The 13854-nt window shown below is 44.1% G+C and overlaps 1 protein-coding gene across 1 annotated transcript; it reads left to right on the forward strand.

The window, feature by feature from the left end:
- The first annotated feature begins 13062 nt into the window (after positions 1 to 13062).
- Positions 13063 to 13377, forward strand: LOC103628222 (probable glutathione S-transferase GSTU6). The gene has a single exon (XM_020537993.1). It carries the CDS (start codon positions 13063 to 13065, stop codon positions 13375 to 13377), a length of 315 nt encoding a protein of 104 aa, XP_020393582.1.
- Positions 13378 to 13854: the final 477 nt, after the last annotated feature.

Below are 13854 nucleotides of genomic sequence, written 5' to 3' on the forward strand. Positions count from 1 at the left end.
TCCTCTTGGGAGAAGGTAATTGGTATGTGGGACCATTTTGACTTGATGAAGGGTCCCTGCACCCCAACATGCTGTACCCTTCTCTAGGCCTCCTTCTTCTGCTTCTTGTTGGCCGGCTCTAAGCATGAACCGTCTGTTATCGGGAGCACCAGCTTCATAGCCGAAGCAGCTTCATCTTGATTGTTGAACGAAGCCATCAGCTCAAAAAGTGGAAGTGAGTTCACCGGAGGTGGGCGCCAATGTTGGGACTTGTTCTCAAATGCTAAGAGTCAAGAACAAGGCAACATAGAGTATTAAATGTTAATGTCCTTCGTCCTTCGAAGCATTATTCCCCTTAGGATATAACGATCTTCGGACGAAGGTCATGAAGGACATACCTTCATGATTAAAATTATAAGATAATGAAAGACAAAATATATGAAACATGAAACATGAAAGATAATATAAACAAGCACATAATATCATCCATATATTTCATCATACAAACTTGAATATTAAAATACAATATTTAATTACATTTATACCTTCGGTTTGACAGAAGGCAAGAATCCAAGTGTTGCGTGCGAGCGATTACAAGATAGCGTCTACAGTACGGGGGTACTGTTCATCTATTTATAGGCACAGGGCACAACCTGTGAGATATTACATTCATGCCCTTTACAAAAGATTACGATTATGACACAGACTCTCATGGATCAATCAGTCATTTCATCTTTAAGTCGGTGCAATCCTTCGTCTTGAGACATGCCACTATGCCGAAGCTTTATGGATGATAGCTTCGGCACTGCTTTTGAGAGGATCTGCCGAAGGTGTTTCTTCTTACAGGATCTTCGGCGATGAAGCATACCCCCAACAGGAGCCGTGTCATTCCGAAGTTTAAAGATAGCGGGCTCATGACCATCGTCATCAGTTTCCCCCTCTTTTTCTCATCAGCCTTAATATAAAACCATTCATTTTTCCAGCCGGTTGGCCACTTTGTATAGTAGCTAAGGACTGGTGCCTTCGTATCCTTGCGATACACAAAATTGTAACAACCAAAATTTTCGTGAAGACCATCTGCCCTGGCCTTTGTCTGATAGTGCAGCTCGTGCACTCAGTAGAACGCTTCGGCATCTGGGCTCATCCCTTGGCTTCGAAGGGCCCAGATGAAGACATTGAGCCTAACAATAGCGTTAGGAGTTAGCTGATGAAAATATATTTCGAAATTCATTAGGACTTCTTCTATCATCTCGTTTAGAGGAAATACCAGTCCTGCTCTAAAGAAGCTCCTAAAAACCACTACTTCATCATTCTTCGATGCTGGGGTAGTATCTTCTCTGGCAAATCGGACAAGTTTGCTTTCAGCTTCTCCAAAATAGCCCACCTTCATCATTATAGCATATCATCCTCAGATACAGTAGATTTTTCAAAATCTAGGTGACTAGGCTTTGTCGGGATCAAGATACTATAATCTTCTTCGCTCTCATCAACATTTTCTTCCTCAACAACAGTTTGCTCAGCTTCGGCATCAAGAGCACCTTCGTCAGCAGCTCCCTCTCTCACAACTAGACCAGATCGTTCCATCACTTTTGAAATTGGTGCTGTTTCAGTAGCCTCGATTTCTTCTCCCTCGCGAGACACCCTTGCAGCTGATCGCACTCTGGCCATTTGATGGATTTTAATAGTTTGACGAAGCTAACCCATTTGAAGAAGTTAACTTTAAATGAGAGTGCAGTGCAGAAAGCTTCGGCTATGGTTAAATTTTTTGATAGCACAACAGTGCAATGGCAATGAATGATGTGGTAACTCCTCACCAACCCGTCTGTTTATATAGTGCTACAGGTGGGAAGACGAACCGCCAGGTCGCCTGCACTCGCTGAACGGTGGACCACTCAGCGATCGGAATATTATAATCGTTTCTCAGCGACAAGCTCAGGGAAGGTGTTTTTCGGACCTTCGGTATTCCGAAGCCTTCGAGTTTTTTCGCGGATCGAGCTCGTTATGAAAAATGATCTAGCATCGCGAAGGGGCTAATGTTGGGGGCCTTCTTCTCCACCGAAGGTCCTCTAAGCAAAAACACCTTCGGCAACATAGCAAGCAAGCAAGTGTGACATGAAGAAGTATGCCGAAGCTACAATTGAAAAAGCTTTGGCATGACGACACGCTTGAGATGAAGGGTGACACCGACTTAAAGAGGAAAAGACTGCATAGTCCCTGACAGTTTGTGTTATAGTTGTGATTAGTTATCAAGGGCATGAATGTAATTTTGTCCGGGCTGTGTCCCATGCCTATAAATAGATGAACAGTACCCCCGTACTGTTCACACTGACTTGTAATCACTCGCACGTCACTCGGATTCTTACCTTCTGTCGAGCCAAAGGTATAAATGTAATTTGATATCATTAATGTTTGTTCATGATCATATAATAAGAATATTGATAATCTAATGGTTTAATACAATTATTCATGTCCTTTCTATGTTTTATATGTTCCTACTTTTATTCTTACATATTGTGATGATGAAGGTATGTCCTTCATAACCTTCGTCTAAAGATCATTATAGCCAAAGGGAGATAATGCTTCGAAGGACGAAGGTCTTCAACCATTAACATTTGTGTGCCTTGTTCTTGATTCATAGCATTTGAGAACAAGTGACCAACACTTGTATTGTGCACTAAGTGTAGGAGTTGTTTGAAACCCTAGTTGCATGAACTCAGGTTCCTTTATGAGATGAACACTAGTATGCTAGGTTGAATAGCTGCTTTGCTAAATAGGGATCTCGGTAAAAGTCGAGTGATTTTTCTAGCACTCACGCGAGGTCAGGAATTGACTATATTCATCTCGATAACGGGTATTATGATTGTCTATGGACATGGATCCTTGAGGGATGCCCTGTCTATAAGACGAAATTGGAATAAGGATTTATGTGTGATACCGTGAAGCGTTGAAAGTACTAAGCACATGTCGAGAAATATGGTAATCGGTAAGCCTAGTACCTGAGTGAACCTACCCGCAGACTTTATCCCTCACTGTCCTGAGAAGTGGTCTCTCATGCTAGCGATGGTGGGTACAAGTGCAGTCGATGCATGGCGGCAGCCGGGGTCAGTGTAGCATTGTATGCCAAGGCAGTGGGCCCTATTCTGTTGGCGGGGAATCGATGGGGATGGTTGATGTGTGTGGGTATGGAGTGCACCTATATGTCGTGTGTTTAGGTTTACCTTGCAAGGTTAAAAACTCGATTCGAATCGTCTGTTTCTCGTAGCTAACAAGAATGCTTGATCCATGCTGTTGCACCAAGTAAGAAGTGAAATTAGGTTTCATGATATCAAGTATTGTTGGCTATAAATGATTGTTACCATGTATGGATAGTTAGTAGCTCACCTAGACTAAGGAATATTCTAGAACCTGAAAAGTTAAAAGTTAACTTAGAACTCAGCTAGTACTTTTGGCAAACCAAACCCCTCAGCCAAACAGCTTCATAGTCTAGAGGTAGAGGAGTAGACTCCTCACACCGGGTAAGTCTAGCTGAGTATTAGTATATTCAGCCTTTGTCACACCCGATTTTGGAAGGCAAACCGAATGCGAACCATGTACGTGCTAGGATCAGAAATTCACGTACACAACGATTACATAATTAGACATCATCACATAGTGCTCAAATAATAGCGGAAATAAGTGTTACTTTATTACATCTTGATGTCCAAAACATCCACAAAGTCATTAACTTAAACATAAATCAAAGTGTTGAATGAAACATAGTACGATAAGGCCTTCATAGGCAGTTGAATGGGGGTTTGCCGCTAATCGACTCTAGAACTCATCGAAGACCTGAAACTCCTGAAAGTCCTCCACATTGCCTTCATCTTCTCCTGAGCAAGAGTTGCAATGGGGACAACCTGGTGTTTGGTGTTTAAGCAAGGGGTGAGTACACATCAATGTACTCAGCAAATATCCCGTTTGGCTAAAGTGGACTAGCTGTATGTGGGGTGAACCTCAAAGCAGTTGATTTTAGTTAGTCAGGTATTTATTACTAGTAGGGAGCCAAGTTTTAGTAATAATCCCAAGTTATTACCCCAAAAGGTACTTCCTCTAAGAGGAAATATAAGAATCCATAGTTATAATCATCATCCTTAAACCATCACCATCGAGGTATCCAGAATAATTCTAATCAAAGGAGCTCCCAAGGCTGCTCATAACAGTGAGCACGACTGGTATACTAGTTTCTAACCCTCCACAAAGGTTGCACACTTTACCCACTAGCCATGATCCCTTTTTGCCTCGGATTGTACATACCCTTAAACACTCCCAAGGTGAGTCGACAAGGTTTCACTACATAGCCTTTACAAAGATTCACCTGAGGTCGTAGCTGCCAGTTAGGTTTCTCTAGTTTGATAAACACAGTACCTCTCCCCGAAGGAGGGGTGACTAACAAAAGAAAAATGAATGGACTTCGGCATCCAGCCTCAGCAGAGCAAGTACTATACCCGGACCCCATTAACGACACAACTGCAAAGCCATCTACACCTCAAGTTCCTCTAATTAGTCAACTAAGAGCGTCTCATACCACCCTCATGGTTGTACTGTTTTCCCAGGTGGTCATCCAATGACAGGTCCTTATGGAGAGGTGCTCGGGAAACAACCCGAGTCCCTTTTAGTGTCACAAGTTCATCATCATAACCAGAATAACATCATCGTGTCATAAGGTATTCCCATCATGTTCATTGATTAAAGTAAAGAACTAGCATGATACTAATCATATTAGCCAAATCCCAAAAGGATAAATCGCAATTTTTGGACATGCAATGAGGTTTCCACTAGTTTCTTTGTTTTGGTGCTTAATGCCAAAGGGGGATGTAACACCCTGAATTTTGGGGTATAAAAATTTCTTTGCTTTGTAATCAAAATTCAGGCGTTATTATTTCCTTTTTTGCTTTTCTTTTCCTTTATTAAAACAATACAGATTTATTTTGTTCTATGTTGGCGTGAACCCTAGAAGTGCCGTGGTTGTTGTATTCATGAAGTTGCATAGTGTTTCTAAGTGCAATAAGTGTTTCAAACCTGTTAATATGCCTTGTAGAAGTTTTTGGTAATTTTTCATTTTTAAATATTTTTCTATTTTCTAAAATTCAAAATATATTTATTTGAGGTACTTAAAAACATTTTAAAAAGTTCTAAATATGTTGTTTGAGTTCATTGGGTGCCAAATCATGTCTAGGAATTTTTCTAGAACTTTTCGAGCCTTCAAGCTATTTTTCGGACATTAAAAATGATTTCAGCCTTTTTCTAGAAATATTTTAATTTAAAAAATGGGATTATTACGAAAAATAAAATATCTTCAAACCCTAGCAATATATATATGGCTGGAACCCTCTCGTCGAGCCCCTTCCAAACCCCGAAATCGTTTCCCCCAGTTTCGATCCACAATTCTCGGAATGCTCGCCGAAGTTTGGGATGGTTCTAACTCCGGCGACAACTCCAGCGAGCAATTACTTTTAATCCATGCGTTGTTGGCGGAATCCGAGAGTACCGCTACGTTTGTATCGTCGAGAACTTCATCCCGGTGCTTTTGATTCGTCGATCCGTCTTTCGGTTCGCCATTAATCAACGATTTTCTTTTCGGCTCCGACGAACTCCGTCTTCTCCGGTGAGCTTCCCTCCATTGTTGTCCATAGAACTTCTCCATTCTTCCCATGTGCGCAACCCCTCTCTCTCTCCCCTCTCTCTCTCCCTTCTCCCCCTGGCATGCCCCCTTCCCCTCCCCCACCCCCCACGTGGCCCCGCAGCAGCGGCCCCTTGGCAGCGGCGGTCGGCCGGCCGGCGGCGCCCCCCACACCACTGCCCCGTCCATGGCCACAGCGGTGACCGGTGCACCCATGCCCGTGCCCCCCGTGGCTGGTGGCCGGTGGCCCCTCCCCCCTCCTCCTTCCCTTGCCATGGTGAGAGGATCAGGATGGAGGGAGGAAGGAGATGGTATTTTTGCGAAAAGGCCCCTGTGAAATTTTAAAACTATGCACAGAGAAGTGTTCTAATTTAAAAATACGATATTTTTTGCATTTTAAATCCAATTTGCTCCATTCAAGTCGCATTAGATTCGTATTAAAATTGTCTACATATTAGAAATATTATTCTCTGTTGTTACATACTTTATTTAATTATTTAAATATTTGTTTGACCGATGATTATTAAAGCAGCGTTCCAATTAAATCTATTTTAGGGTTTTCAACTTGCGCGTTTATAACAAACACCAACGTGATTAATATTAACTGAAATATTATTCATTAATAATTATTTAGTATAAATGTGTTATCTATTTAATAGTCCTTGTATGTCGCGTTGGTCCGTGCGCCGTGCGCGTGCTGTTCGTGTGCTGCCGTGTTGTTTTGCACGTTGTGCACTTCATCTTTCACCGTTAATTCACCTCGTCTAGAGTCGCTAATATTATTTCAATTACTTGTTTAACCGAGAGCTATTAGTGTAATAGATTAATTAAAACTAGGCGATAGCTCTAGGTTACATTTAATAAATATCGATTAATGCAAGCATGTTGAATTAAATATTTCATTTCATATTTGCATAACATAAACGCAATAACTTCTTAGTCGTAGCTTCGATCTCGATGTTTTCTTTTCTCGTGTGATCGTAGAAGCGAGTTCTATTTTGTATTGCATGTGTTTATAATGTTTTCCCTTGTATGGTGTAATGTTCCTTTCCGTTTCAAGAATGTTGAAAGTATGTTCGCAGTCGCTTAGATAACGTTCCGGTCGCAGAGTCCGAGGTAGTTGCAGGAGAAGCCCCTGAGCAGCAGCAGTTTGGTGAAAGCAAGTGTCCTCCGACCTATTATGTCCTATTTACTTTATAATTCAAGGTTCCGCGTACTATGATTTACCTAAGGATTCTATTTATCATGTCCTTGATTACCTTTTTGGGTTGGATTATTATGATCAGCTACACGCTAATGTTTTACCCTAGTCATTGAACATGATGAGAATTACTTTATGATACGATGATTCATTTTGATTATGATTATGAGATTATGGCATTTTAGGGGCCTCGGGCTATTTCCCAAGTACCTCTCCATAAAGAACTGTTCGTTGAGTGACCACCCAGGACAACAGTACAACCATGAGGATGGTATGGGACACCCTTAGCTGATTAATTGGAGGAACCTGAGGTGTAGTTTAATTCACCGTTGTGCAGTAAATAGGGGTTGGGGCATAGTGTTTGCTCTGCTAAGGGTGGGTGCCGAGGTTCATTCGATTTGGTTTTGTTAGTCACCCACCTTAGGGCAGAGTACTGTTTTTGTACGATTAGCGAAACCTAACGGGCGGCTACACATAGGATAATCCTTGTAAAGGCTACATAGTGATACCCTGTCGGATCACCTAGGAAGTGATTAATGGGTATTCATGATCCCCGGGTAGAACGGGAATCACGACTCGTGGGTAAAGTGTGCAACCTCTACAGAGGGTTAGAAACTAGTATATCAGTCATGCTCACGGTTAAGAGCAGCCTCGGGATCCTCTTTGATTATATATACTATGGATTCATTTATGTTGATGGTTTAATGATGATGGCTATACTTATATATTATCTGGTCTTTTCCTCTCTGAGGAGCCGCTTTATTTTCGGATATCAACTTAGGTTCTATGATAAAACTGAGCTTCTACTAATGATAATTACCTGACCAACTAAAAGGAACTGCTTTGAGCTTAACCCCACATACAACTAGTCCACTTTAGACAAATGGGACATTTGTTGAGTACATTGATGTGTACTCACCCTTGCTTGAACTCCAAACACTAGGTTGTCCCCATTGCAACCATTGCTCAGGAGAAGATGAAGGCAACACAGAGGATTTTCAGGAGTTTCAGGACTTCCAGGAGTTCTAAACTAGATTAGCGGCAAATCACCAGTCGGCTGCCTATGAAAGCCTTACCTTACCGTGTTTCATTCCACACTTTGATTTCTGTTTAAGTTAATGACTATGTGGATGTTTCAGACATCATGATGTAATAAAGTAAAACTTCTTCCCGCTATTATATGAGCATTGTGTGATGATGTCCAATTATGTAATCATTGTGTACGTGAATTTCTAATCCTGGCACGTACATGGTCCATATTCAGTTTGACTTCCAAAACCGGGTGTGACAGGGGACAATTTAAGGCCAAAGCAACTGGATCAACCGCCACTTGGACATTTCAAAATTTATTGTGTTTTGAACTTGTCCTTTTGATCAAAACCCTCTTAACAACAAGAGGAACCCTCTGCTTGCAAAACTACTCTCTTGTAGGGGAGAAATCTTTCTTATGGGAAAAGTGGGAGCTTTTGGCTTTTGATCAAAACTAGTCTTGAAAATGTCTTGATTCGCAAAACTAATGTGTTTTTGACTTAAAAGTAAGAAAATGAATTTGTTTTAAACCAAGTGGTGGCAAAATGATCCAAATATGTCAAATCCTATAATTATTCTATTGGCATTTAACTTGACTTCAATTTGCAAAAGTTGGATCATATTTGGTTGAGCTAGTCTTTTTGAGTTGCTTTAGGTGTGTTGGCATAAATCACCAAAAGGGGGAGATTGAAAGGGAAATGTGTCCTTGTGCCATTTCTAAATGTTTTGTTGATTAACTATTCAACGCACCACTATGAACTAACACTCCTCATATGAGCATGAGCACATGTGTTTGGAAAGCAAATTGAAGCAATCAAGTCCAAAAGATCGAGGAAAATAAGAAAAGCACTTTTGGGCTTGAATGTGGGCATATTGCAAACCTCTATGGATCAAAGTGATAAAGGTATGTTTCTATTACTTAGTCAATTGTTTTAGGTGCTAATCATGTTTGTCTAAGTGCTAGGGATCATCCGAAATCGAGCCAAGAGAAACCAAAAAAATTGGCACAAAAAGGAAGAAGCTAGGCTGGTCGGAGCAGCACCGGATGGTCCGATACCACCCACCGGACAGTCCGGTGACTGTATAGCCGAAGTGTCCGCTCTTGGGCTCAGCCAGGCCCCGCTGGCTATAATTCATCAGACGGTTCGCGTGGAGCACCAGACAGTCTGGTGTGACGGACAACCAACGGCTATCAACCACATCAGCCAGCTCCAACGATTAGATGCAACACCGAACAGTCCGGTGCCCGTTTGAGAAGGAAAGTAACCAATCAGCGATCCTCCGGTTGTTGTACTGTACACTGTTTGGTGCACCACTGGACAGTCCGGTGCACCCGCAGACAGGAAAGGCTGGGAGCATTCAAATGAAGCTCCAATGGCTCCTATGCTCTTTGGGGCTATAAAAGGGACCCCTAGGCACATGGAGCAGGTAACCCAAGCATCACAAAAGCATACTACAACTCCGAGACTCCGCGATCACGTTTTTGATTTGTTAGAGAGAGATTTGAGCGTGTTTTGAGCTATGACTCCATCGTTTTGATTCATACACTATCTTCTTTGCTTGTGTGTGTGGTGTTGCTGCAATTGTGCTCTTGTGTGCGTTTCTACTCCCTCCTTAGTCTAGATTTAGCTGTGATCAATTGTGTAAGGTGTAAGAGACTCCAATTTGTGGAGGTTCCTCACAACTGGGATATTGATATAAGGAAGACAAACATGGTACTCAAGTTTGATCTTTGGATCACTTGAGAGGGGTTGAGTGCAACCCTTGACCAAAGTATGTCACCACAACGTGAAGTAGGCATTGGCCGAACAACGGTAAAAATCGTCGTGTATCTTTTCCATTTTACTTATTACTATTATTGTTTTCTTGAGTTCTCATATTCACTTGTAATATTGCTCCTAAGTTTAATACTCATCCTAATGGATCAATCAAGTGAAGGGTTCTCTTTTTTCTACTCTCTTCTTATCCTAACTTAGTTTTAGTTCTCACTAACACATTTATAAATCAAGTTTGTGTTGTTTAGAGTTAGTTTTATAGGATCACCTATTCAACCCCTCTAGGTGCTCTCAACATCGGTAGCATCGAGTATAGATAATCTTCCACAAGAATGCTGGATGATGTTCTTCGTCTGAAGTAGACACATCGCCATCAAGGTCATCTAGAGTTCGCATAAGGCTTTGGTTCGGTAGCATCGGGCATGGAGAAAGATTCCTTGTGGAGAATCTTCCACAAGAATCCTTTGGTTTGATCATAGAGGCCTCAAACTTGTGTAGGTGAGAGGCGTCCATGGGTGCGGTTTCTAGATCTAGTGGCAGCAGAGAAAATCTAGGCTTCGCAAAAGGCTTGGGAGATGAACCGACAACTACAGGTGTATCATATATGCTAGAAGACAGATGGCTCGTGGAGCCTAAAGGCTGTGGGGGGGGGGGGCTTTATTTACAGACCATCATGGAAGATGAAGCACCAAGAAACTTGTTGCTGATAAGCCAATAAAAGAAGTCAAAGCATAAATTTTCATAATAGGAAGCGCCAGTCCAGAGGAATGACTGACTCCTTTTAGGGTTGATTTGGTGACCACGGATCACAGGGGATTGAGGAGAAATTAATTTATTTACTCCTCAATCTCTTCTAATCCCCCAATCCCCCGTGATCCCTTTGTCTCTAAATCAAACCTAACAGTGGAAGGACGAGTGTATAGACTCGTGGGCTGCGTGGGTTAGAGATTTAACCAAAAGATAGAACAACTCCAATTCAGTGATAGCAAGAAAGTTCGAGAGAAGAGTCTTATCCACCTATAGTTCCGGTTGCCTGGTATGGATTAAAAATCTGGTACTATAATGGTCTACCGACCAGTACTGATGACATGAACAGCTGTGTACCTACTACCTATTACCATCCAATCATGAAACTTAAAATATGCAAGCACGAGATTTCTCTGAGAGATGATTGAGGGCGACCTGTGTTGTTTGTTTTGCCCAATAATTTAGTACTTGCTATTATTTTATAAGAGGACTAAGGGCCCACCCTTCAATCATGGGTTATTAAATTAGAAGTTAAGTGAGGGGTACATGCGCCTATTGCACTCTTTTTATCTATACTACTCTAGACAACGACTAATATGCAAGCAGTAATTATGTATAAACGTGCAATCAAATTTTTTGGTCTATTAGATCTAGATCTAACTGTATGTTTTATTTAGCATTTAAATTCTTTCACCACCACCTCATGTAACTTTATAAAAAAGCCTCTAAAAACCACGATTACACATACGGTTAGATCTAGATCCAACGGGCCAAGAGAGCTGCTTGCACGTTTACACCTAATCACTACTTGCATATTAGTCATTGCCACTACTCTATTAAGAACCTAATGTAGTTATATGGTGATACATGGCTTCACCTTCTACGCTGACACTCTAGGCCCACCGACCACACCGCGCAGCAAAAAATAGTGTAGAACAAGCACTCAAACCCACGCCCCATACTTCAGAAATTTGGCGCTAACCACCAAACCACACATACCTTAGTGTTTAGAATTAAACAATAATATCACAATACTTATTTATATGATACTCCCTCCGTCGCAGTATATAAGGCGTAACCAACTTTGGTTCAAAGACCAAGAAATATATTTAATTGTCTCTATATCACTGCATCGATGTACTTATACATAGAGAGATCACGTCTTATATTATGAGACAAGAACAAAAATTGGTTACACCATATATTATAGGACGAAGAAAATATATAACAACCGTAGCAAAGCACGGACAACTGGCTAGTTTTGTCTAAGAATAGTTGGAATGCACTATATTTCGGAAGAGAGGGAGTATATTCTGTTAACATATAGACACGGTTGCTAATAAAGATACATATGAAACATATAACAAAGAGATTTGTCATAAAGCCAGGCATCCTTCCAAAATTGAGTCTGTTTTTTTGTATATGATTCCATCTGCCTTGCAATCAGAGTTGTTTTTTGTCTGTGTTTCAAATGAACTTTCCATGGAGATAATCTCGAGTTGATGAGCATGTTCCAATTTCTACTAGTCCACTACCATCTACATAGATGTAGGGTCTGTTTAGGAGGGCTCCCAAACTGGCTCCGACTCCGTTTTTTGGAGAAGCCCTCCCAAACGGTCTCAAAAAAATAGCTCCCAACAAAGAGCACCAAAGAGCTGGAGTCATTTCTCTACTAACTATTAAGTCCCTATTGTAGACTGCCCCCGCCTCCCTCCCTCCCTCCGCCCGCCCGCCCGCCGCAAACACCGCCGCAGTCTGTTCGCCCGCGACCTCGCCGCAATCCCGCACATGCCGCGACCGCCACAAACAACCACGTCTCCCTCCGCCGCAAACAACCGCGCTTCCCGCAGACTCCGTTCGTGTGCCTCTTTGTAGGTTTTCTACACTCTAGGAGGAGGTCACAGACGCCTCAGAGTTGGCTTCGTCGCGCGCATGCGATTTGAGGCGGCGGCCGGAGGCTGGCACAGCCGCAGCTGGGGCAACGATGACAACGGCGCCGTGGATGCCTCCGCCGCCGCCGGATCAAAGGGAGTATTTGTACCGGGAGGGCCGCAGGCACGACGGCGGCGAAGGCGACCCGCTCCTGCTGCCCGCCCCAATGCCTCCGCGCTGGTGGGACTCGCCGTACCACCCATCGCCACCACCACATCTGCGGGACCATGCGCGGCCCTCGCCGCGTCGAGCGCCGATGTCGGCCTCCTCAGGTAGGCATGCCCCTCGCGAATCCTCAGATCTGAGGCCGCCGCCTTGCCGACCCCCCTCCGGCGCCCCTAATTTCCTCCAACCGTTCTGCTATTTCAGGAGGCTACTACCGACAGGGCGGCGGCGCGTACGACCGCTCCTACCCTGACGACCCGCAGCCTATCTACACACCGTCGCGCTCGGACCGGTACTGGCCGAAGGACGACGGCGGGGGATACAAGGGTTTTGTTCGGTATGGCGGTGTGGCCACAGGGACGGCCGTGACATGAGGGGTTCAAACCGGAGGTCCCCATACAGGGGTGGCTATGGAAGTGACTTCTCCCAAAACCATCCAGAGTAGCCCCCTCCGCCACCACCTAGAAGGTCTCCGTTGAGGTGAGTCGCTGTTCCAATCTGCTATGACTCACCGGGCAACCCATTGGACTGGGCAGGAGAGAGAGAGAGAGAGAGAGAGAGAGAGAGAGCTGGCAATGGCGGGAGCCGACGACCTGAAGGTGCTGGGAATGTGGACGAGCCCGTTTGTGATCCGAGTCCGCATCGTGCTCAACCTCAAGGGACTGGCGTACGAGTACGTGGAGGAGGACCTCGGCAACAAGAGCGCGCTCCTGCTCAGCTCCAACCCGGTGCACAAGACCGTGCCCGTGCTGCTCCACGCGGGTCGCCCCGTAAACAAGTCCCAGATCATCCTGCAGTACATCGACAAGGTCTGGGCAGGGACCGGGCCGGCCGTGCTATCGCGCGACCCCTACGAGCGCGTGGTCGCGCTGTTCTGGCCGGCCGGATAGGGATAACCTCCCATGGGTGACACCATGGCGGAGAAGGGAAAGCAGATCTGAGCCAGCAGACTCTGTTGGCCAAACCACCCGGCTCTCTGCCACAGGGAAGGAGGCTTCAGCTCAGCCTCTGTCCGTGTCTGTCCTCATGGGACCGAGGACGAGGCACCAAGGAAGAAGGCACGCCTTGGATGGGGGCAAGGTTTGACCAAGTATGAGAAGCAGAAGGTTCAAGGCCCTGTGGATCCTGCTGAAGCTATTGCTGATGGAAGTCCAGCTGATGGTGAACTGAAGACCGCCTCTCTTGTGCCTGTGCCTGCCCCTTATGTTGCACCTGCACCTCCTGCTGCACCAGTGCTTGCGCCTGCTCCTGCGCCAGCACCTTCTGCTGCTCCTGCATTTTTGTCTGCCCCTATGCAATGCTCATCTCCAGTTACCGGGCCACCATATTGTTCCTCAGGTATGCAAGTGACGCCTCTCCTCGATGAA

The sequence above is a fragment of the Zea mays genome, chromosome 5 (assembly GCF_902167145.1).
Source record: "Zea mays cultivar B73 chromosome 5, Zm-B73-REFERENCE-NAM-5.0, whole genome shotgun sequence".
Taxonomy (NCBI): Eukaryota; Viridiplantae; Streptophyta; class Magnoliopsida; order Poales; family Poaceae; genus Zea; species Zea mays.

Excerpts from the sequence above, each read along its gene's own strand:
- LOC103628222 (XM_020537993.1), top strand. The coding sequence starts at position 13,063 with ATGGCGGGAGCCGACGACCTGAAGGTGCTGGGAATGTGGACGAGCCCG.